The sequence below is a fragment of the Nicotiana tomentosiformis genome, chromosome 4, assembly GCF_000390325.3.
Source record: "Nicotiana tomentosiformis chromosome 4, ASM39032v3, whole genome shotgun sequence".
In the NCBI taxonomy this organism is placed as follows: Eukaryota; Viridiplantae; Streptophyta; class Magnoliopsida; order Solanales; family Solanaceae; genus Nicotiana; species Nicotiana tomentosiformis.
The window spans coordinates 125,645,106-125,668,323 of NC_090815.1; the positions used below are offsets into that span (position 1 = coordinate 125,645,106).

Here is a 23,218-nt window from a genome sequence, read left to right on the forward strand (position 1 = left end):
TTCGGGTTCAAAAACATCGGAGCCATTTATCAACGACTCGTAAATAAGATGTTCGAAAAGAAAATAGGAAAGACTATAGAAGTTTATATAGAGGATATGCTCGTTAAGTCTTTCAATGCAGGTGACCATCTTAAGCATATGCAAGAAACATTCGACATCCTAAGGAAGCATAACATAAAATTTAATCCCGAGAAGTGCGCGTTCGGGGTCAGTTCCTATAAGTTTCTGGATTTCTGGTCTCATAATTGGAAATTGAGGTAAACCCCAAAAAAATCAAGGCCATAGAGGATATCCCTGATCAATTGTCGAACGTAAAGGAAGTCCAAAGGCTCATAGGAAGATTACCATCTTTGAGCATGTATTCGCTTCTTCACACTTCTCAAAAAGAAGAAGAATTTTGAATGGACACCGGAGTACCATCAGGCTCTGAGGGATCTGAATAAGTACTTATCTAGCCCTCCATTGCTCTCAAAACCAAAACAAGGTGAAATATTGCTAGTCTACCTCGCGGTTTCAGAAGTTGCGGCAAATGCGATTTTAGTCCGGGAGGATGAAGGTACGCAATTTTTTATTTATTACGTTAGCAAAATTTTAACTGGAGCAGAAACTCACTACCCACATTTGAAAAAACTGGCCTTAGCTCTTGTAGTCACCGCTCGAAAGCTGAGGCCCTACTTTCAATGTCACCGATAGCTGTGGTGACTACTTTTAATTTGCGGAACATCCTCCATAAACCCGAGCTTTCGAGCAGATTGGCCAAATGGGTCGTCGAAATAAGTGAGGTCGATATAGAATACAAACCAAGGACTGCAATTAAGTCGCAAGTCTTGGCTGACTTCGTGGCCGATTTCAGTCCGGGACTGCTGCCTTTGGCAACCAAGGAGTCAGTAATGGTGTCAAAATTGACATCGGGGATCTGGAGCTTATTTATGGACGGAGCTTCCAACGTAAAAGGGGTCTGGACTCGGAGTAGTCTTAATCACGTCTTCGGGGGAAACCCCAAGGCTAGCTATCAGAACGATCCATTTAACTAACAGTGAAGTAGAGTATGAAGCTTTGATTGCAGGGCTCGAATTGGCCCGGGGACTTGATTCCAAGGTTATCAAAATTAAATGTGACCTGTAGCTTGTGGTAAATCAGGTCTATGGGATCTTTGATACCAAAGAAGAATGTATGCAACAATACGTGGTAAAGGTCTAGGCTCTTTTGGCGCGATTCCGGGAGTGGTCAATCACTCACATCCCGAAGGACGATAATGCAGAAGCGGATGTATTATCAAATTTAGGATCATCGACGTAAATAAAGGGATCGAAATCCGGGACGGTAGTACAACTGATGAGCTCATTCCTGGATACGGATGGTTACTATGAGGTAAATTCGACTAGTCTGGTATAGGACGAAGAAATGAAATAATCAACTATCTCGAGCACGGGAAGTTGCTCGAAGACCCCAAAGCATCACATGCGTTATGTGCCAAAGCTGCATGATATAACTTCAAGGGAGGCCAATTGTATAGAAAATTCTTCAAGGCCCACTAGCCCGATGCTTAGGAGTGTCAGAAGCTAATTATATCATGAGAGAAGTCCACGAAGGGATATATGGCAGGATATTATTGGCGTATATCCCTTCGTGGACTTCTCTCATGATATAATAATATCCTGACACTCCTAAGCATAGGTGTTGAAGTTGCTACGGGCAGGATATTATTGGCCTCGCATGGAATAAGACGCCAAAGACTTCGTACAAAAATGTGATAAGTGCCAACGCTACGCACCACTAGTACACCAACCGGCAGAATCCTTACATTCAGTTATGTCCCCATGGTCGTTCATGAAATTGGGGATGTACATCGTCAGACCGTTGCTACCGGCACTCGAAAAGGTAAGGTTTCTTTTAATTCTGACTGACTATTTTTCTAAATGGGTGGAGGCAGGTCCTTATCAAAAGATCGGAGAACGCTAAGTGGTCGATTTCTTGTGGGAAAACATAATTTGCAGATACGTAATACCAAAAGAAATAGCATGCGACAATGGGCCACAATTTATCGGTGCAAAAGTTACAAAGTTTCTCAAAGATTTGAAGATAAAGAGGATCACGTATTTCCCTTATCATCCGAGCGCAAACGGTCAATCGGAGTCAACAAACCAAGTGATAATTCAAAACCTCAAGAAAAGGTTGGAAGCGGCAAAAGGCAAATGGCCCGAAGAATTTCCCATAGTTCTATGGGCCTACAGAACAATAGCAAAATCGAGTACAAGAGAAACTCCTTTTTCCCTTGTGTACGGTGTTGAAGCCCTAATCCCGGTATAAGTAGGTGAACCTACTTTGAGATATTTTCGGGCAGATGAAGAATCGAAAAATGAGGCTATGTTAATCAACTTGGAATTGCTCGAGGAACGCATGGACTTGGCGCATGTAAGAATGGTAGCTCAAAAGCAGAGAATGGAGCGATATTATAATCGAAGATCCAGCTTCCGTTATTTCAAAGCAGGAGACTTGGTTCTGAGGAAAGTAACCCAAAACACCTGGGAGCTCACTGCGGGGAAGCTAGGTCCAATGTGGGAAGGTCCTTACCGGATTTCAGCTATCACTGGGAAAGGATCATACGAGTTGGAGAACCATAATAGAGACAAGTTTCATAGCAACTGGAACGTGGCACACCTCAAAAGATATTATTGCTGATGAACATTATTCAAGCGGAAAGTACGTGCTGCACTCTTTTTCCCTTCATTCAGTTGTTGTCCCAAATGGGTTTTTCTGGCAAGGTTTTTAACGAGGCAGCAACAGAAAACATACTACGAAGACAACAGCAATAAAACCTTTGATAGCAAGGCAAATAAGCAAGCTTACACTCGGGGACGGTTAGATAATCTTTGGTTCGATAGCAAATTCCCACTAGGAAGTTAAGCTTGCTACCGAACAAAGGCTACCCAACCGTTCACGAGCACAAACCACTAGAGGGTTGTTAGATATTCCTTCGCTTGATAGCATAAATTCCTGAGGGGAAGTAAAGTTGTGTTACCAAGTTGAGGATTATCTAGCAATTCATTAGTGGAATCTTCAAAGATACCAGACTTCCAGTGTTCCAATTCGCACTCTTAACATTCGAACACTGGGGGGAATGATATGAGGATACGACAACAATGACTGCCACGTCAATCGGGGAATAAAAATTCGGAAACTGAACGCATCATCGGGACCGGGGACTGCACAACCAGCCCCGTAGAAATAAGTTGTACAAGATAGCCACAAGTAATGGCAATTTCTTTTTAGCATAGCAAGTGCTTATGTATTTACTAAAAATAGAACAAATAAAATGAAATCCTTTTGTTTTTATCTTGTTTCTTGTCTGAACGATGAATGAACTTTGTCATTTGAAAGTTAAACAAGTACTTCAAATGATAGTGCCGTAATGAACATGAGACATCCTCTTTAAGAGCACCGTAAACATAAGAGGGCCCTCCCTTATAAAAACCCTCACGTTAAAGGGTTGGTTCCGGAAGAATCTATGTCCGGAATAAAAAAATGCCTTCGGGAAAAAATACACTCGAATCCACATATGAAAAGGACGCAAAGTAAACTTGCGCAAATACTTATAGAAACCCTTACATAAAAGGGATAATGCTCGGAACCAAAGTGCTTCGAGGAAAACACATTCGAGACTACACATAGTAAAGAGCGAACAAGAAAACGTGCGCTGAACTCTTGAGCAAATGCAAAGATTAAAGACTTGCATGGATATTCAAACGAAAGTAAGACTCAAATGATACTTGAGAAAAAATATGTCTTTATTTACAAGAACATGCCAAAACGGTAAAAGTTCAAAATGGAAGAAGAAAAGAAAATCTAAACTGCAGGGCCTCTGGAACCAAGAGGAAGAGAAGTGTCCGCATTCCCGGGAGAAGTAGGTGGGTCCACCGATGGCTCAACGTTTTCCCTAGTCTGGTCTTCAGCATCGTCGCCTTCTGATCCCTCTTCAGTTTCCAAAAACTCTGAACCGGAACCAGAAGAACCAGGAGCATCAAACTGCACCGGGAGTCCACTTTTACCAGCTAACTCAAGCTCTCGAGCCTTAGCAATTTCGGCATCAAAGTCGATGATACTAGCTTTGGCCTCCTCCAAGTTTTTTATGCTCATGATGTACATGGCATAAGTTTTTTCAACAACGAGGGAAGCCGCTCGGTGCTTAAGTTCTTTTTTTAATCGGGTAACCTCGGCAGAAAGGCTTTCCTGGGCGAACCTAGCAGATTTGAGGCTGACGTCAAGGTCGCAGACAGTTGAACTAAAGAGCTTATTATGCTCGATAGTTTTTTTGTATTTCTCTTCTAGTTGGGCATGTTTCGCCCCCACAGCAGCAAGCTCTTCGATTTTGGAGTTCAAGGCTGCTTCTATATTAGTTACTTTTTTGGTAGTAGCAACCTCGCGCTCGGTTGCAGCAAGAACGACATCCTGGACTTCGGCCCATTTGGACTTAGCCTTATCAAATCTAACTCTCAGCGGTCAATTTCTTGGCTAAGGGTTACCACTTCTTGCTTGCTTTGCTGCAAGCGAGCCTCCAAAATAACAGCCTCAGTATCTTTGCTTTCCAGTTCCGAGAGGCGGAGAACAGTTTGGTCTCGTCCCCCCAAAAGCTAATTCCGTTCGGAAATAAGTTCTTCCTTTACATGAATCAAACTTTGAAGGCCCTCAAAAGCAAGAAAGTTGGCCTACAAAACAAGAAGAAGTAAAACATATAATACATTCATACAGAAGTAGAAGAATTAATGAAAGAAGAAAAGAACCTACCGTTGCGGCGTTGTGCATGGCATTATTCAACAAGAACTCTCCCGAGAGTGCCTGAATCTTTTTCCCAGTCTTTTTCTGAAGCCAAAGGCTTCAGATAATTAGCAAGCTCCACTGGTCGGGATAGCAAGTTGCATCCGGTAGTGACCGAAAGAGTAACATTCCTCCTCCTTTGTGGATCTTCAAAAGGGGCAGCATAATTTTACCCCAAATTCTCATGAACTGGGGACTGTGGAAGAGGAACACCTTCTTCATGGTCATATACGGCCGATGGAAGTGATGTAGCAACTGTTGGTGGAAGAGTGGATAAAGATGGAAGTGATGTAGCAGTTGCTGGTGTTGGTGAAGGTGGAGATGAAGCTGATAGAGTTGAAGAGTGAGAAGCAGCTGCATCAAATGCAGTGCTGGCTGTTGGATGCACGCCAACCAAAGACGAAAAGGACCTGGTACTCAGCCCCGCAACACCGGTTACAGTAATTGGGGCCCGAAAATGAGAGTTGGCATTTTCTACCAAATCAGATTCTCCCCAAAGTGCCAAGGCATCATCTTCAGTTGGTGTAACTATCTCAACATGTTGAGCATCCTGTTGAGATGATGAGGATCGTCGCATTCTGTGTAGAGAATCTCTCTCATTACTAACTTTTTCTTCATCATCAATCATCACAATGTCTATAACCGGCCCGGAAGGAGAACCAGTCGTCATCACCACCTAAGATGACTCGGGGGAATCAGTCTTTGCCCTCTTATTCTTTTCCTCGACCGTGGAGGAACGTCTTCTCTTTGGTTGCTTATCCTCCGGCCGGGGACTCCGTAAGGAAGTTTTTGTGCCCGAAACAGGACCGGAGATACCTGTTCGAGTAAGTGCTTCTTGAAGCAACCTCGCTGCATCAGCAAGATCAGCCAAAATATCCTCCTTGGGGATAGCAACAGAGCCTGCAAGCAGACCTAATTTCGTGAACAAGTCAGAAGGGTAAGTTCTCCATATAAAAAAAAAGAAGCAAGGTAAATTAAAATTACCATGATTTTTGGCCTTTCACCCATATTTAAGGGCTAGTTCTTTCCACAAACGAGTTTCAGGCGTCGTGATATCCAAGATCTTTTGAACCCACCGGTCCAAACCTTCCACCACCTGTGGGATCCATCGAGTTGCTTAAACATACGAAGGGTGAATAGTTGATACGACCATAAAGGAATATCTAGTAAAAAGAAATACTAAACAAAGAGCTTACGAGTGCGGTTCCAAGCGGTTGGAAATGATGAAGCCATTGTCGGAATGATGTCATTGGTGGCGACTGCAACGAACCATTCCATCCACCCACGGTCATCGTCATCATCCATGCTGGACAGTAAAGCATGGTGGCCATGCTTGCAGAGGTTTATCATTCCCCCGCAGAAGATTTTGTGAGAATGAGATTCGTCATATGAGCTAAGGTTAGCTCTTCTTTAGTCTCATGGCACAAGTGTCGAAGACAGGCGACCATCCTCCACACTGAAGAACTTACGTGTGCCAAACACACTAGCGAAGGCAAAACTACGCAATCAAGCTCTCCGCTCAAAGAAAACACACCCAAAGTAAAGAGATGTGTAAAAGTATATAAAACCTTCATTGGGAAGGATCACTTGCTCCGATAGATCAAGAGCAATGATATCCAACTCTTGGCAGCGGCAGTCTTCTTTCACAACAGGGATACTGGAAGGACGAATGGAAGAAGGGTACCTGCTAACAGCCCATGTACGAGGGTTAGCAGTAGGGAATTTCTCTTCAAGGTCCTTTGTGATACTGAGTTTTCTTGGGATGATGGAACCTACCGTTGTAGGAGCAAAGTCCTAGGCTGTGTTCTTGTTCTTTGAAGAACCAGCACGCTTGGAGGAAGAAGCCATTGAAAAAGAAGAAGAAAAATGTTCTGTGTTTGAAGAGAATTGGAGAAAGGATAGAAAACAAAGATGCAAATCGGAAGCTCGAGAAATTATGAAACGTAAAGGAAAAAAATGTTGCGTATAAGTAAAATTTTGGCGGCTAAATTCATGGCCATGATTACCTCGATAATCGGCAAAAGCCATGCTGAATCATGAGATGACGCGTGTTCGGGGAATTAAATACGGAGAGACGTTCTTTTAATCAACTGTGAGGAAGCTTCAGAGGGAGTTATAGTAATTTTCGCCAAAAATGTGTTTCTACCATCTTCCCGGTAATACAAAGTTATATCAGCAGAAAGGAGGGGGACTATCTGTATAGGGTGAATTATCATATGATACGTGGTCGTCTAAAGGGAGGACACGTGGAACCCAAGACGAGGATGGCCGAAGACCGAACACAACCATTTCGCTTGTCACCGGAAAGAATAACGTTCATAAAGGTGTGTTAAATCCTCTGTGCATGGCGACATTTAATAGGGAATATTCTGCAGCATTAAGAGCGACGGTTCGTTAAAGAGGATTTGACATTTATGCTCACTGTTACGTCTTCATCAATGACCCTCGTAATTGACATTAAAGGAGGGCACGGTCCTAGGACCTCCTTCCCTAGACATAACTATAAATAGTGAGCTCAGTTATCATTGTAATTGACACGAATTTTCTAGCAAAACTTATGTTATGTTCTATACAAAGCATAATACAATCTCACTTCTCTTGCCTTTTGATCTCACCTTATTTCCGGAACTGTCATCTCTGCCATTTCGCCTGTATTTCAAGACTAAATATTGTATATTTCTTCAATTATTGTATTATTTCAGGATCAAATTAGTTCGCTTATCTAGAAACCACGTATAAGTTTAACTGTACCGTTTTACGGGTAAACAACTATTTGCGAGAAAATAGTTAATCCACTTAATTATCTTTTTTACTTGCAACACAATATACTATTCCTTTGTACGAAGAATGATACTTCTACTATTTAGAAAATTAAATCGTATATTTATACAACAAAAAATTTCAGTAATTTTAAAAATATTTATTATAAAATTGTGATTTACAGTACTTTGACTGAAAAGTTAAAGCCGCACAATGTATTTTCCAAGCTACAAGTCAAAAAAGAAGAAGTGTACGAGGTCGAATAAGTAGTGTCCTAATCACATTCTCCTAATTGAGTTGTCCTTATCCTCGTACTAGCACTAGTACTAGTACTAGGAAAAAAAACAAGAAGAAAGAAACAAAAAAACACAACACGAAAAATAGGGATGTAAATGCAATATTTCAAAGTTGTGGGACAGAATTTTTGCAATAACACTAAAGTGGAGAGTAAGTGCGATTAATTTAAAACTTTTTAGTATTTTATTGGATTGCGTTTGCCTTACCCAGAAGTTGCCCAGATCTACAAACAAATAACACAACACCTCTCTTTATTTTTCCTTTTTCTGCATAAAAACATTACAACAATGGCTATCCAATAGATAGAGAAGACAATAACCCATTTAACAACTGTGTGCTCAAAAAATCCCGTTGAGAATCAATCAACCGGGTTCCAAAAAAATGGAGTCCGAACTCCAAAAGTTACCTCCTAAAACTACCCAAACAACACAACCCGAATCGGTGGACGAAAGTTCCCTTACCAAAGACGATCGCCCACTTCTCAAACCCGACCCGACTAACCCTCAACTCCAAGTTCAATCCCAGTCTTCTAGTTCTAACCCCAGCATCGAAGAATTAGAGAAGAAATACGCGCCATACGTGAGGCATGACGTGTACGGGGTAATGGGCCGGGGCGAGTTGCCCTGGACCGAGAAGGTGCTTTTGGGTATTGCGCTTGTGACGGTTGTACCTATGAGAGTTGTTGGGGCAATGACTGTATTGGTTGTGTATTACTTGATTTGTAAGGTTTGTACAGCGTTTTCAGCACCGAATCGAGAGGAAGAGGAAGAGCAGGAGGATTATGCGCATATTGGTGGGTGGAGAAGGGCTGTGATGATGCAGAGTGGGATGTTCCTTTCGAGAGTAATGCTTTTCGTTTTTGGATTCTATTGGATTAGCGAAACTTATTGCCCCATTGATCTCAATGCCGACTCAAATAATGAGGTAATAAATTGTAGTTGTAATTATTGAATGTTGTTTGCTCTAAGAGTTTAAGTTATATATAATGTGTGTAAAAAAATGTTCTTGAAATAGTTTACCTTCTACAACTGGTAAAAGTGACATATAAAAATTCCTTCAGTTTTTAGGCACATTACTTAACTTGGGCATGCATCAGTTGAAATTACTTACTAAAGCTTTCTATTTATGGACAGACCTTAAAGTTGTCGTTTTTTTTTTGTTGCCCGAAAGCATGTTAGCACTTTTACTTTATGTCCTATGCTTTTCTAGGAGTTGTTTGGCCTTTCGGCGAGTTACACAATCAATAGAATTCAGTAGAAAACATAAGCTTCTAACACTTTTTGTTTTTGTTTATTATAGTATTTTTATTATTATTATTATTATTATTATTATTATTATTATTATTATTTTGTTTAATATTGGCATGAGATGAGTTTAAATAGAGTAACATGGTCAGTGATGATTCATATAGCCGACCCCAACTTGATTGGGACTGAGACATAGTTGCTGGTATTATTGTTGTGTTGAGGGGAGGGTGGGTTGCATAGTGTTGGCCCTGTTGGGAAAATGCAGTGGGAGAATTACTAGAAAACATCTATACTACCCGTATGCAATTTGATGCAATCGAATATTAAAAAAAAAACAGTAACCAATACACGATTGGATTGCTCTGACCCTAACTTTTGGTCAGAGCAAAACAGTTGAACCGGTTAAAGGAAGAATTACTGGCAATTTTACATGATCAAGTGCGTTATGCTGGTTCATGAAGTAATGTTGCGTTGTAACCTATTGTACACACGAATCTATGGATTATTGGTGGGAAACTTGGTTCATTTGATCTGTAAATTTGTGAACGAACTTTCTTCTTATATTTTCGTTTAACTAAATATAAGAAAATATAAGAAGCTTGTTATTAACACTGGTTCATAATATAATGCAGTGTTGTAACTTAATTTTCTGCTCATCTATAGATACACATATATCTATATGATTAATATGGTTTATTTCTTCTCAAAAAAATATGGTTTATTTAATCTGTAGATTTGTGATAAAAATTTCTTCTATAATTGTCTTTTAACTAATATCCTTGGTTTTTAACTGCTTTGACGTGTGACATGGTAACTTTTTCTCTTTGCCAGCATGGATCAAAAGATCAGGCTGAAGAACTTGAAAGACCAGGGGCTATTGTGTCAAATCACATTTCGTACTTGGATATCTTGTATCACATGTCTTCCTCATTTCCTAGCTTTGTTGCTAAGGTCTGTGACTTCTTTTACCATATGGGTAAAATGTGATTGAGACATAACTAATTTTAGTTCGATGGACCCACTTCTTTACTCTTGACCTTGGACATACTTCTTTGCTTAATCTCCTGACCTTGCTCCTTTTTGTTTTTATTGCTGAAGAGATCAGTGGCTAAGCTTCCTCTGGTTGGTCTCATCAGGTTAGTTATAGCTTCTTTTGTGGTTGCCATTTATTCAGTTATCTGTTAATCTAGGGATTGATATAGTTATATTCTGAAAAAAAGAGAGAAAAGATCACTCGTCATGAAGTCAAAAGTCTTACGTCTAAATCTTTTATATTCACACTATTCAATGCACATAGATACATCTATTGACATGGAGTACTATTTACCATATTCATCTATATATAACTATATTTACGTTATACATAGTTATCTAACACTCCCTCAAACGATACATGAGTTGGATATATTGAACTCTTCACATTTGCTCACATGACAGATGCATATGCTTGGTTTGAAAGAGTTAATTGATTAGCGTGAACTCCATATAATTGCTAGTGATTGTTGTTTTTTTTTTGTTTTGATTTTACAGCAAGTGCCTTGGCTGTGTCTATGTCCAGCGAGAATCGAAATCACCTGACTTTAAAGGTGTCTCAGGTAATAAAAATATTGCTCTAGATTTGGTACAACTATAAGGCTTGTTTAGTTTTTTGAGGTATAAGAGAAAGTAGTCTTGTCTAGAACTCTGCATCATTAATTTGACGTTCGATTACCATTTTTGTTTATCATAATACCTGCAAATTATATGTGGTAATCTCTATATTATTTTATGCATGTTTCAATGCTGGAATGTATTGCATTATGTAAATGACAAAAAAGGTCCTTTATCACTCCTTATATAATATACTAGTTAAATTAATAATTTAAACTTTATGCTTAGTGAAAAGATGTTAGGTAAAATAGGATAGAGAGAGTCTCTTCGGGTCAAGTGACGGCTGAATTTCTTTTACAAAATGGTTTTGGAGTCATGGAAACATTTATGGCTTTATAGACTTGGCATGTACGGAAGCCTTTCAAGGTAAAATCTTCTGCACCATGACTCTCGCAGAGACGTAGTAGAACTGTTTTTCAAATGTTATTTAACTTTTAATGCTAGGCTCTACCCATAGGTGACTAAAATTAGTAAGGATCTTATATTCACAGTGTCTTGTCTATAAAAGCAAGTAAGCCGAAAAGGGCAAAAATATGGTGCTTTCTCTTATTTGTAGTGAAAAGCGCAGGAGGATAGTCTTTGTTCATATATTTTCCACCCCTTTCCATCTTTCCCCTTGTCTTTTACCCTCTCCTTCCTTGCATCTGGTATGCAGCTTTAATTTTTGCGACGTCCTTAGGATTAAACTTGTAAATTTGCAGGTGTCGTAAATGAAAGGATTCGTGAAGCTCACCAGAACAAATCTGCACCAATCATGCTGCTTTTTCCAGGTCAATGTTGCTTTTAGTGTGCCAACCCACTGAATTCTCTCACACATTTTACTGCACATTTCTTCTACCAATCTTGTTATCTGTTTAACACTGATTAGCTCATAGATGAGTGATAGTAGATATGGGTTCTTTTGCATAGTGAAAGAGAGATAGATGAGAGATATCACATCTTTGGCATTTTATTAATGTTATCAGTGTGCCTAAACTTTTATTTGCTTTTGGATAGCCTTTTCACCTTAAATAGTACTCCAAGATTCTTCTAGCGGTTTGCACTTCATTCTTCCCAGTGCTGGTACCAGACTTTGAGATGTCTTTAATTCATTTCCTTCTGGACATGGTCTACTAATTTCAATGATGTAAAGTTGTTCATTGAGCAGACAGACCAACTGCTCACACAAAATATGCATAGAATCTATTAGACTTATTTAAAGAGTTCAAACATTTGCTTAGTGATTATTTTTGGTCTTCCAATGTATCTAAACCTTGGGTATTACTTGGAATATAAAAAACTTCTTTAATACCCTTAGAAGTCTCTACCTTGAAAAACACTTTTTAAGTGCTTGAGCTGATTTTAAGTTGGTCAAACCTAAAGAGCTTTTAAGTTGAAAAGCCATTAATTGGGGGTGCCCATCTTATAGCTTTTGGCTTCAAAGCACTTTTGGTGGAAACAACCTCTTGCTAAAATGCAGGGTAAGGTTGCGTACAATAGACCCTTGTGGTCCGGCCCTTCCCCGGATCCCGCGCATAGCGGGAGCTTAGTGCACCGGGCTGCCCATACACCAAAATAAACAAAAAAGTGTTTAAAATCTAGTTTGACCAGCTTTTAAGCTAACACAAACACCCTCTATTTCATTTCTTGGATATCCTTGCAAAGATTGACTTTTGATGGTTTACTACAGTTTTGATCTGTTTTCTTTATCCTTATAGAAGGCACAACCACAAATGGTGATTTTCTCCTTCCGTTCAAGTCTGGTGCATTTCTGTCAGGAGCTCCGGTGCAGCCTGTGATATTAAGATATCCATACCAGAGATTAAGTCCTGCGTGGGACTCGATATCTGGGGTAAGTATTTGGTGATCTAAAACTTGCTTTGTCATTTTAAGAAGACATGGTAGTACTTCCTCTTCAGTGGTTGATGCAGTTGCATAATACTGTGCTCTGTTACAGGCTATATTCATGCCCCCTCCTAACACCATGGTTGTCTTTTGTGTTCTTCTTAAAACATGTTATGTTGCTACTTTTGGACTTCACAAGTATCATTTTCTTTCAGTTAGTCATGTACAAATTGTTTTTCTGCCTTTGTGCGATGAACCCTGAACTTTGAGTTCCCTGTTCTGACAGTTGGTGTAACAGAATACAGATATCATCTATAACATTTTAAGTCTTTGTGGGAAACATGGTTTCTTGACCCCAAAATAGTTAAATGATAGATTTGAAGATGAACTTTGAGGCACCAAGTTAGTCATTACAACAAGGAAAATTCAATATCCAATACTTGAATATTTGTTCTGATATATGAAGATATTGCTGATTGCAAAAAAGTTCACTAAATAAGACCCGTTCTCACTGATAGGATGAAAATGCAATTCTTCTTGCAGGTTCGGCATGTGATTCTCCTTCTCTGTCAATTTGTAAATTATGTGGAGGCAACCTGGTTACCTGTTTACTACCCCTCTCAGCAAGAAAAGGATGACCCTAGACTTTATGCTGAGAATGTCCGGAGGTTGATGGCTCATGAGGTATGGTTTGTATGCAATTTTTCCTTAATGACAGTGCAATCATCATATTTAAAGAGTAAGAACATAAAAGCTACCCTGGAGTCCTGTTAGGAATATGATTTGCTAGTTTTACGCCTTTTTCTCCCTACAATTAGGGGAGCACATCTTCATTGAACTTTGTTGTAAGAATGAAATTTCACTCGTTGCTTCTTGCTCATCAGATGTGGTTTTGTAGAAAATAGGTTGTGGATAAACATCTCCACAATCTGGAGATGTCAATCCATGTCCCATATTGAGCTTGTGTTGAATTTGTATCTTTTGTAGAAATGTCGTAGAGCAAATAGGAGTCCTCCACAATATGGAGAGTCACCCATTTTCTCTGTGCACTTATATTTGTGTTCCTTGAAAGTGGAGAGTTAGTATCAGGATCTCTACACTGTAAACAACGGATGTTTATCTCTAGAAAGTAGTAGTCTTTTCTCCATGTAATCTCCCAAGGCATGTTAAGTAAGCATGTGAAATTAATGCCGGGCAATTTCATTCCTCTGTGCACTTATGTACTGATGGATGATTGCATTCCTCTGTGCACTTATGTACTGATGGATGATCGCATTCCTCTGTTCTTGCAGGGTAATTTAATACTCTCAGATATTGGCTTGGCAGAGAAGCGAGTATATCATGCTGCTCTCAATGGTAATAATAGCATGCCTACTGTTTTCCATCAGAAAGACGATTGATCATTTCATCGCCTGGACACTGAAATGATATCTAGTCCAAGTGCGATACTAGTTGTGTTGTTTCTGAATATAATGACACAGTGGGGTTGTCCTCTCTACTATCTAAAATAAGAAAACTTGGGTGTTCTGTCATACTTCTGTATCTTCATGTATCAAAGAGTATCCTTTTTTGTTGATATCCTGAGTGGACATTTGTTGTTCAAGTATCCAGTTTGAGAGGTTCTATGTTTTGTATATCATGTGTTACATGACAGTTAGGCAATGTTTTACCGAGCATCTTGGACATTTGTTTATCTGAAGCATCTCTTTGGTGTTCGTGCAGGTTTGTTTTGTCAACAGTAATTCGGATTCGCCATCTGTATATTCATTCTGTGATTCTATTATTTGCAAAAGTTATATGAAGATAACTTTCCAGATGAAGCATTCTTTGTGTCTATATCAATGAAAATGGACCTATGGACATCATTGTTTGGCCACAGCCAGTGGTTACATGCTCAAATATCTCTGTTTCCTATTCATTTACCTTCCATTTTGACAGCCCCAAAAAAGTGATTCAGCTTAGCAGCTAGTGCTGCTGGCTGGGTTAAGTGTAATTCCCAAGATTAGTTTAGTCTCTTCCCTCGTCTTCGGGTATGTGAATAGACTTCCACTAATTTTCCTTGACGATTGCTCCTGAGGTAGACATAAAAATTGCCACATCACCGGCTTCTTGGCTATCAGGAGTTATAAAGGTTCTTGTTCGTTTTTGTGTTTGGCTAATTTATTCAAAGATCAGAAATCAAGTTTGTTGGAGGCATCATCGCTGCCTCAGATATCATTCCCCGCATCTGGAAGTGCTTATTTCTCTTTTCGCATCTCCTTTTCGTGTGCCTTACATGCTATTGAAGAATGTCATTGGAAGGAGAGGGGGATTAGGGGGAAGAGGACAGGAATGTTACCATTGATGTTATTGTGTTTTGTAAATTTCGCCAAGTTATTCTTAGCATAATTTTTCTCCCTAGTTTTAGACTAATTTGATTTAAATTGTGTGCTGAAACTATGACAGCACTTCCGCGGTGGAGGGCAGAAGTAACAGACTCATTTCATATGGTAACTTAAGAAAAAGCACCAAACATGTTAATCTATATCAACCTATATATAATTTTATGTGCCAGTCCTTTTTATAACATTTTCTAGAGCCAAGGTGTAGCTTAATATGGCTTTTATAGTGTTGATTAGCAGAGTTTATTGACTAGTTAGATTTGGTTCACATTGCAATAAATGAAAACCAAAATAAGTGACTTCTATTAAAACGAACATATTCTGTATTTAATATCCATTTGTATATGCCGCAAGCTAAAGTGGTCCCTCTTTTGATATCCACATATTTACTTGCTTTTCCTGTATGGTTGCTAAGTTAAACATATTTTTCTTCTATTAATATTAATATAAGCAACGTTAAATGCTCGAACTTTTGTTTTCCTTTTCAGATTAATATTTATAAAAATAACGCAAAATTTTATATGAGCACCAGTCCTGATCTTTTGAACTCACATTACCTTCTATTTAATTCTTTACGAAGACAAAATTAAGATAACTTAACAGTAGAAATGGTAGTACAACTGCAACATTCTGCAGTAAAAACTAAAAGCCTAAACTGTAAAAGAGCACAAGTCATATGCAGTATAGCATCCCAGCATATCACCAGACTTAAATGGCAAATATTCTGCTCCAAGGGATTGGTGATTTCTCAACATGGTGCGTCTCTTAGTAGAACGACGTGAAAAGTGGAAACCTTGACCGAATGAATAGAGATCAATTGATAGGCTTTTTTCTCGAGGAAGAGAATTCAGGATGTACGTGTTTTTCCTGACATACTCGTGTGATCAATCGATGAACGAGACAGAAATTACTCTAAAGATAAGGGATCAAACAATACACTGCAATGCCACATACAAATAGTACACCTTCTTAAAGTAAGCTAATCTCAATCATTTCTTTGTTTTCTTAAAATACATGGTGTAGCTTCACATATTTTCTTCTTCAGGATATTCCAAGGGAAATGTGATCACAAAAGGTTCCATTATGTTTACCTTTGTTTTAGAGATCGATTCGTAGACTTTCTTAACTCCCAAGAAGGTAAGCAGCCTTTAAGGGGTGACTGTAGAAACATCGAAGATGTAGATAACTTCTGCTGTCTTGTTGAAATTGAAGAAAGACAACTGAAAGTACTTCTCAACCTTCTTTTCTCACTAACGTATTCTGGGCCATTAGGTTCGTCTTCGACAGCAGCAACTTTCAAAGCCTCAGGTAACATGCAGTTGAATGCAGAACCTATGCAGACCAACAAAAAAAGAGCATATCATACACAATAGTTACTAATCTTTGTTAAAATATGATAGCACTCAAAAAACAATGTTATTCTTTTTTCTTATAGCCGAAAAATCCTGAGGGGCAATGGAACACGGTTCCAAACTTGGTGGATAATAGGCTCCCCCCTATACCCTTCTCCATTTAAATAATAGGCGTTGTTCTGCCTTAGGGATCGAAACAATGTTATATTTTCAGACAGACATGAAAAGGAGCATACTTCCTACATCAGGAGATATCCGTGACGGCTAAATGCTAATATAAGGTTATACAACAACAACAACAACCCAGTAAAATCTCACAAGTGGGGTCTGAGGAGGTAGTGTGTACGCAAACCTTACCCCTACCCCGGAAGAGTAGAGAGGCTGTTTCCGAGAGATCCTCGGCTCAAGAAGACGAAAAGAGACAAAAGATCAGTAACAACAACAAACAAAAGCCCAGAAAAACTAATATAAGGTTACTATGACACGTTAAAAAAAATGAAAAAGAGGTGGAATGGCAAAGGGATACCTAATTTTGCAAGTCGATTCACCCATTTCGGAATCTTTTTCCCGGTCAGCTTGTAGCATATATCCTTGCAAAAATGGTTGCAGTTCTTCACAATCAAGTGATACGAGTCACCGTTATAGGCAGCAGCTTGATGTTCAATAAACTCTCTAACTTGAGGGGGATCCAACTTTGTGGTCCCAATAAATATCGACTTCCTAAACTTAAATCCTGGACATTGCCGCGGTTCAACTTCAAAGACACCGCTGGTCGGGTAGTCATGAGCTCCAAATGCGTATTCTACACCATGAACTGTGAAGTATAGGTTACATTAGGTTAAATTCAAAAATATGAGATAGAAAACAGAGACTGCTTTTGGCAGCGGATCAACTACCAGGTTCATTGGTATGTCTAGAGACAATACACTTATTTATCCACGTTTGAATTCAAAAAAAAGTTCTCCATTTAATAGCAAAAGTGTCTATATATCAATATGACATCCCACCATAAGGGCAATCCGGTGCACCTTCCCGCTATGCGGGGGGTCTGGGGAAGGGCCGGACACAAGGGTCTATTGTACGCAGCCTTACCCTGCATTTCTGCAGGAGGCTGGTTCCACGGCTCGAATCCGTGACCTCCTGATAACATGACAGCAACTTTACCAGTTATGTCAAGGCTCCCCTTCAATATGACATCCCACCATGAACACACAAACACGAAGTAACTATAAAGCGTAGCTCTCACTTGTTCATTTCACAAAACTGGAGTGCACATTCGTATGAGGTTGCCTAGATTAAGAGTGGAAGAGCAGTTGTTAAGTAACTTTTAATAGCCAAAAAATAGTTTCTGATGCATCTAAGTTTTGCATTAGAAACGTCTCCGAGCAGTAGTATAAAATCATTTCAAAGTTCATCTCAAGCGTCATAAGCTAGTGGAATTTTAAGAGAACCTTGAGGTTTCATTAAACCGACTCAATGAACTTGCAGAAAATGCAGTTTTCTACGAGAAACAGATTGCAGGTACCAACAAAAACTATATATGAAAATAGGTAATTAATCTATTGGCTGGGAATACTATAGAACCAGCATTCTCTTCTTCAGAAAACATCCCAAGATGAACTGAGAAGTGCCAAGTTCTATAACACGTCAAAAGTAAAAGTCTATGAACAAACTGTGATGCATAGTATATATATATATATGTACCAATCAAATTGAAATTCGAATTGAATTAGCAGCTTCTCAGTTCTAGCGAGACCACCATTACTAAATTAAGACACAAAATGAATATACCCTAGAGGCAAGTGACATATCCTGAATTTAATCATCACAAATTCTTTAATCTCGTAATAGCTAAATGACATGCGAGACAGACAAGCATATGATAATAAGTAAACATAATCTTGGAGATGCAATCCCTCGTTAAACAACAACAACAACAACCCAGTATAATCCCACTAGTGGGGTTTGGGGAGGGTAGTGTGTACGCAGACCTTACCCCTACCCTGGGGTAGAGAGGCTGTTTCCAAATGACCCTCGGCATCCTTCCCTCCAAGAACTCCCCACCTTGCTCTTGGGGTGACTCGAACTCACAACCTCTTGGTTGGAAGTGGAGGGTGCTTACCATCAGAGCAACCCACCTTGTCACGCAATCCCTCGTTAAACAATTAGTAAAATCAACATATAAGATAGGAAAAAGAATCCATATAGAACCATATATTTACAAGAAGGATACTTCGCCTAGGTGCATTCTGACATAAGTAACAGTGAATAACTAAAAAGAAGTAAAGAGAAAAAAGCTAAATAATGCCTCTTACCTTCCACACCAGAATGGAAGATACCAAAGCCAGCCCAATAGACATAGTTATTCATAGGTGTCAAGTCATACACGTTGAGACAAACTGGTGTCTCACCAGGACCAAAACGATCCGACTTCACTCTGGGGAGCAAACAAAAATTTGCTGATGATTTGGTCTTCAAACGGAGGGGCACTACTGATTTCCATCCTTTCTTTGATTTTAATGTCATTTTCCTTTTACTATGCAATAAAAAATCACTCAAAACCCACTGCCGTCTTGAATATCTGCATGAATAGAAAAGCACAAGGCTTCATATTAAAGTTTAAGTCGTCAGTCTATAGAACAACTAAGAAAAGAAACAATGCAAAGACAAACTTAATAATATACCAATGAAAGAATGATAGGTCAAGAACTGAAAGACGCAAAGATCACAAATCATAGCTGTTTGATTTCGTAAAATATAATTCCAAAGATTTAAGTGAAACTTGCACCAATGTTTCCATGTATCAACCAATGACATCAGTTACATATGAGAACTACAGAACAAAAGGGTAAAGCACTAGAGCATGCTTTCCATCTAAAAGAACATATCATGCTGCTTAATATTTGAAGCACTTATACAATAATTACAATTTGGACCCGCTAACGACAACGAGACGTATCTAGTTTTGTCACCTCCAAAACTCGAACAGACATACAGAACTTTGGATTATACACAAGTTTGTCTCAAATTTCTAAGTTAGAACTAGTAACCACATGATTGCTAAGCGCTGTCATGTTTGCTAGCGCTGCCAGTCCAAAAACAAGACCAACCCATTGCACTTGAGGTAGCACATTACAACCCTTGGTCCATGCACTTTTTAATTTCTTAAAACAGAGATATCGACAATTGCAGGCTCTTTTGTGTATTACAGTAGAGAAATTATTTAGCTAACAGCCTGCTTTTACTAGTCATGTTAGCTGATCTATGATACAGCTTGCGGCAAGGCCTTTCTACGATTTCTCAATGAAACCTTGAATTGTTCAATTAACAAATGAGTATTTAAACCAAACACAGGTAAGTGAACTTTGAACAGTTGTGAGGAACTCTCCATAAAATGATTATTGAGAAGGAATCTTCAGTTGAGAGAAAGATGAGAGAGGGAACTAAAAGAATAAAAATATATACCCATCTCTTTCATTTCCAAGAAAGTCCACTTTGTGGCATTAGTGGGAAACAACTAATCTAGTATATAATCCTCTTTACTCGGCATTTAATTCCCAGGAATGAGTACAATATCAATTAATTAGCTCATTTGGTAGATATTTGCTAAGACACTACAGATATAAGTAATCTAATTGTCCGGTAATACAAACATAACCAGACAAAGACTATTCATTAGCCATTAACCATAACTAGCCTTCCCCAAACAAAAACAAAAAGACACATCAATTATTACCTTTAACTATATAATGGAAATTTTTACCTAAGTTGAAAAGCAGTAAATGGAGTTGACACTTCTTTATCTTTGATGACTTGGCTACTGGTTTCAACTGTAAACGTGGAGAAGTTCCTAATTCTCATTCTGATGACTTCACAAGTCGAAAAAGGGAAAGGAAGATAAAATGACTGTTTGAAAAGGAACTTACAAAGGCCAAATCAAAAGCTATGAAGTAAGCAGATCCCATAAAATTATAAATATCCCCAAAATAACATAAATCTAAAAAAATAAAAATTATGTCCTTTTTGGACAGGCAATCACCACATAACAAAGAAATAAACAGTTCACTGTTCCTTGGAAAAAAAGAGAGCTATTTCTGCTACTCTTATGATTAGTATTTGGATTCAGGCATTAACAGTTAACTTCATTCCTCCAAATATTTCATACAAACCCCAGTTCTGAAATTCTACTTTCCAAAGAAAAGGACATCAAAATTCAGGTAATTACACCCCCGGGTTGGGAAACAAGTTATCCGAGGATTTATCCCGGGATTAGTTATCCCGAGATTGTTATTCCACACTCCCAAAGGGTAAAAAATAACATTACAATTCGCTGATTAGTTATACCGCAATTTTATCACACATCATCTCAAATTTAATCACCGGATTAATTATCCCTTATACCTTGTACCAAACGAGCCCTAAGGGTAGGAAAATTACACTTGGACTAAAAAAAGGAGAAATTATGAGAGAATCACAGCTTCAAACTTGTAAGAATTACCAGTAATATATCAGATCTTACAACAAGATTGAAACTTTTGAAGTGAACAAAAAGTTTCAACCAATTCTTGAACAAGACAAAACATCAAAGTGGCCAACAGAAAAAATGAAAATGTGGACAGAACTCAACCACAAATGTTCAATAAAAATCCAAACTTTGCAGAAAAATAAAATTCTAAAAGCCAAATTATTTAAACAAATATAATAAGAAGACTTACAGTTTGCCATTAGAAGAGATACAAAAGACTCCAGCTTTGAGCTTTTTTTGAGCATGTAAACTATAGTAATGCAAATAGTGAATAAAAACAGGCCATTCTTGAAATTGTGCTAGTTCTGTAATCTCCAAGAATAATTAATCACACATTCATTTTTTCTGACAATACCAGAAAATATTACACTGCAAAAAGCTCTGAAATCACGGGAACAATTTTGTTTGAACACAACTAAAGTAAATTATGCTTATAATAAGCAAAAAGAGCTGAAGATAGGAAAAAAGCAGAAAACAGAAGAGGAATTTTGAAGGGACAACAGATTTTGAGAAGCTAAGCAGAAACTGACACAAGAGAGAAAACACACAGACACACACTCTTTTTCTCTCTTTTTTTCAGTTTCTCTTACTTCTTTATTTTCTTTCAATTTTTATTGTGGTCTTTAAAAGCTGGTTCCGAGAATAAAGTCTTTGTTTCTATTTTTATTCCTTTTTTTGTGTGTTTTACAGCTCTTGGAATAAAGTGTAACCAGACGAGGAAAGTTAGAGTAGAGTAAATGACAAGCTAAATTGAGCCATAATTTCATGAGAAGACATGGAGAAAATTTTGCAAATTAATTAAAAGAGAGGGTTGGCTCTAATATGGTACTTGTTTTATGGAATGTATTACTAGTAATGTTATTTCATCGACATGAAAAAAGGGAAGAAGATTTATGTAAGACTATGATTTATCCTCCATATAAAAGAAAGAAACAGGTATATTGTGATTAGTACATAGACCCAATTGGTTCGATTTTTATCAAAATTAAACCAAATCAACTATATCAATTGATTCAGTTTTGTCAGATTTTCAGGGGTTTTTTGTTACATGAATATTATTTTAATCTTACTTTGTTAAAGTTTTGATAACTAAATATATGTTTAGTAAAAATTGAAAAAATTGACAAACATATGATCTACGGAAAGGGCCATTCATGTCCATATACTATTGTATATTAGTTATTTTTACCCTCGTTATACTATTCAACCTTTTCTATCACTGCCGTTAGAGTTATTGATAAATCTACCCTCTCATTAATGGACCCAGTCGAAATAGACACGTGGATCAATCTTAAGACACCCGACCTTTTTTTTTATTTATAATTATCGTTTGGTTACCCATCTTTGCACCCGGTCTGAACCCAAGCGCGACCTGATCCGTAACCCTTTAACGAGTTCATTTAAATAGATTCTCCTCAGCCTTTTTATTTCATTACACCCAAATCAAAGAGACCACCGATATTAACGACACTCCATCCATCTGCCGATTCTTGAATTTTCTATGGTGTAAAGGTACTAAAATTCCTCCAAAACGATAGATTCATTCTTGTTAGCCTATAATTTTTGTAGTAATGTGTCTTAAGTTAGCGTTTATTTTACAGGTTTAATCTCGCCGATTTTAGGGTTTAGGATTTTCTGATTTTATCATTTTAGTTAGGGATTCGTGTATGGGTTGATTTATATATGATTTTTACTGCAATTTTTGATTATTCTAATGCAACTTTTGGCTTTTTATTTATGGGCCAAATTTTGACTTTACTGCATGTAGGGTAATATTACTCACTAATGGTCCTGAATGTGGGGTAATCCGATTATTTTAGTGATTTTGTATTTCTTTTACACATTTAGTGTTTTGGTTGATGTGCTGGTCCCATTTTTCTATTTTCTTTGGGTGGTTTAGAGTTTTGGAGATGGTTTTATGGCTATGGTGGTTTAGGTTATGTGAACTTTATTGTTTTTAATGTGTTTTTCTTTGTTTTATTATTCTTATATGGTATTATTTAATGCATGGATCGGTAATGAGTTAATTTAGTTTAGTTTGTGGTCGGTCTTCTTAGCTCAACTTTCTTACAATTTGTTATCATTCATCATCTAATCTTTCTTTATGTTATTTAATTTCAGATCAACAATATGGTTAATCTGGACATAATATTCATCTATGGTGGGGAATGGAGTAGAGAGCCACAAGTGAAGTATGCTAAGAACTTGTTGCACACTTGGACAGGTTATGACTCTGACAATCTTTCCTATAAAGACATTGTAGATGAGTTTTGCAATGAATTAAGGTTTATTGGTGTTCAACAACTTATAGTTTCTGCCCCTTCTAGTAGCTACTATGAAGTTAAAGGGGATAGTGGTATTAGGTGC

At 38.1% G+C, this 23,218-nt stretch overlaps 2 protein-coding genes across 5 annotated transcripts; one reads left to right on the top strand and one right to left on the bottom strand.

The window, feature by feature from the left end:
• Positions 1 to 8,073: 8,073 nt before the first annotated feature.
• Positions 8,074 to 15,161, top strand: LOC104090481 (lysophospholipid acyltransferase LPEAT1). 2 transcript variants are annotated; one of them, XM_009595596.4, is made up of 9 exons: positions 8,074 to 8,796; positions 9,951 to 10,070; positions 10,218 to 10,255; positions 10,650 to 10,714; positions 11,471 to 11,539; positions 12,467 to 12,600; positions 13,137 to 13,277; positions 13,886 to 13,949; positions 14,316 to 15,161. In XM_009595596.4, exons 1-9 carry the CDS (start codon positions 8,254 to 8,256, stop codon positions 14,333 to 14,335), a joined length of 1,194 nt encoding a protein of 397 aa, XP_009593891.1. In that variant the 5' UTR covers positions 8,074 to 8,253; the 3' UTR covers positions 14,336 to 15,161. The 2 variants fall into 2 exon arrangements, with proteins under 2 accessions (XP_009593891.1, XP_009593884.1); XM_009595589.3 differs by lacking the exon at positions 14,316 to 15,161 and having other exon boundaries at positions 13,886 to 14,308.
• Positions 15,162 to 15,881: 720 nt separating this feature from the next.
• LOC104090467 (deSI-like protein At4g17486) lies at positions 15,882 to 21,478 on the bottom strand. Of its 3 annotated transcripts, XM_018768829.3 has the most exons (5): positions 21,042 to 21,478; positions 18,642 to 18,907; positions 16,853 to 17,140; positions 16,213 to 16,306; positions 15,882 to 16,133 (listed from the first exon to the last, which is right to left on the bottom strand). In XM_018768829.3, exons 2-5 carry the CDS (start codon positions 18,850 to 18,852, stop codon positions 16,097 to 16,099), a joined length of 630 nt encoding a protein of 209 aa, XP_018624345.1. In that variant the 5' UTR covers positions 18,853 to 18,907; positions 21,042 to 21,478; the 3' UTR covers positions 15,882 to 16,096. The 3 variants fall into 3 exon arrangements, with proteins under 3 accessions (XP_018624345.1, XP_009593866.1, XP_009593873.1); XM_009595571.4 differs by having other exon boundaries at positions 15,882 to 16,306; positions 21,042 to 21,477; XM_009595578.4 differs by having other exon boundaries at positions 15,882 to 16,306; positions 18,642 to 18,931; positions 21,042 to 21,477.
• Between the last annotated feature and the right edge of the window lie 1,740 nt (positions 21,479 to 23,218).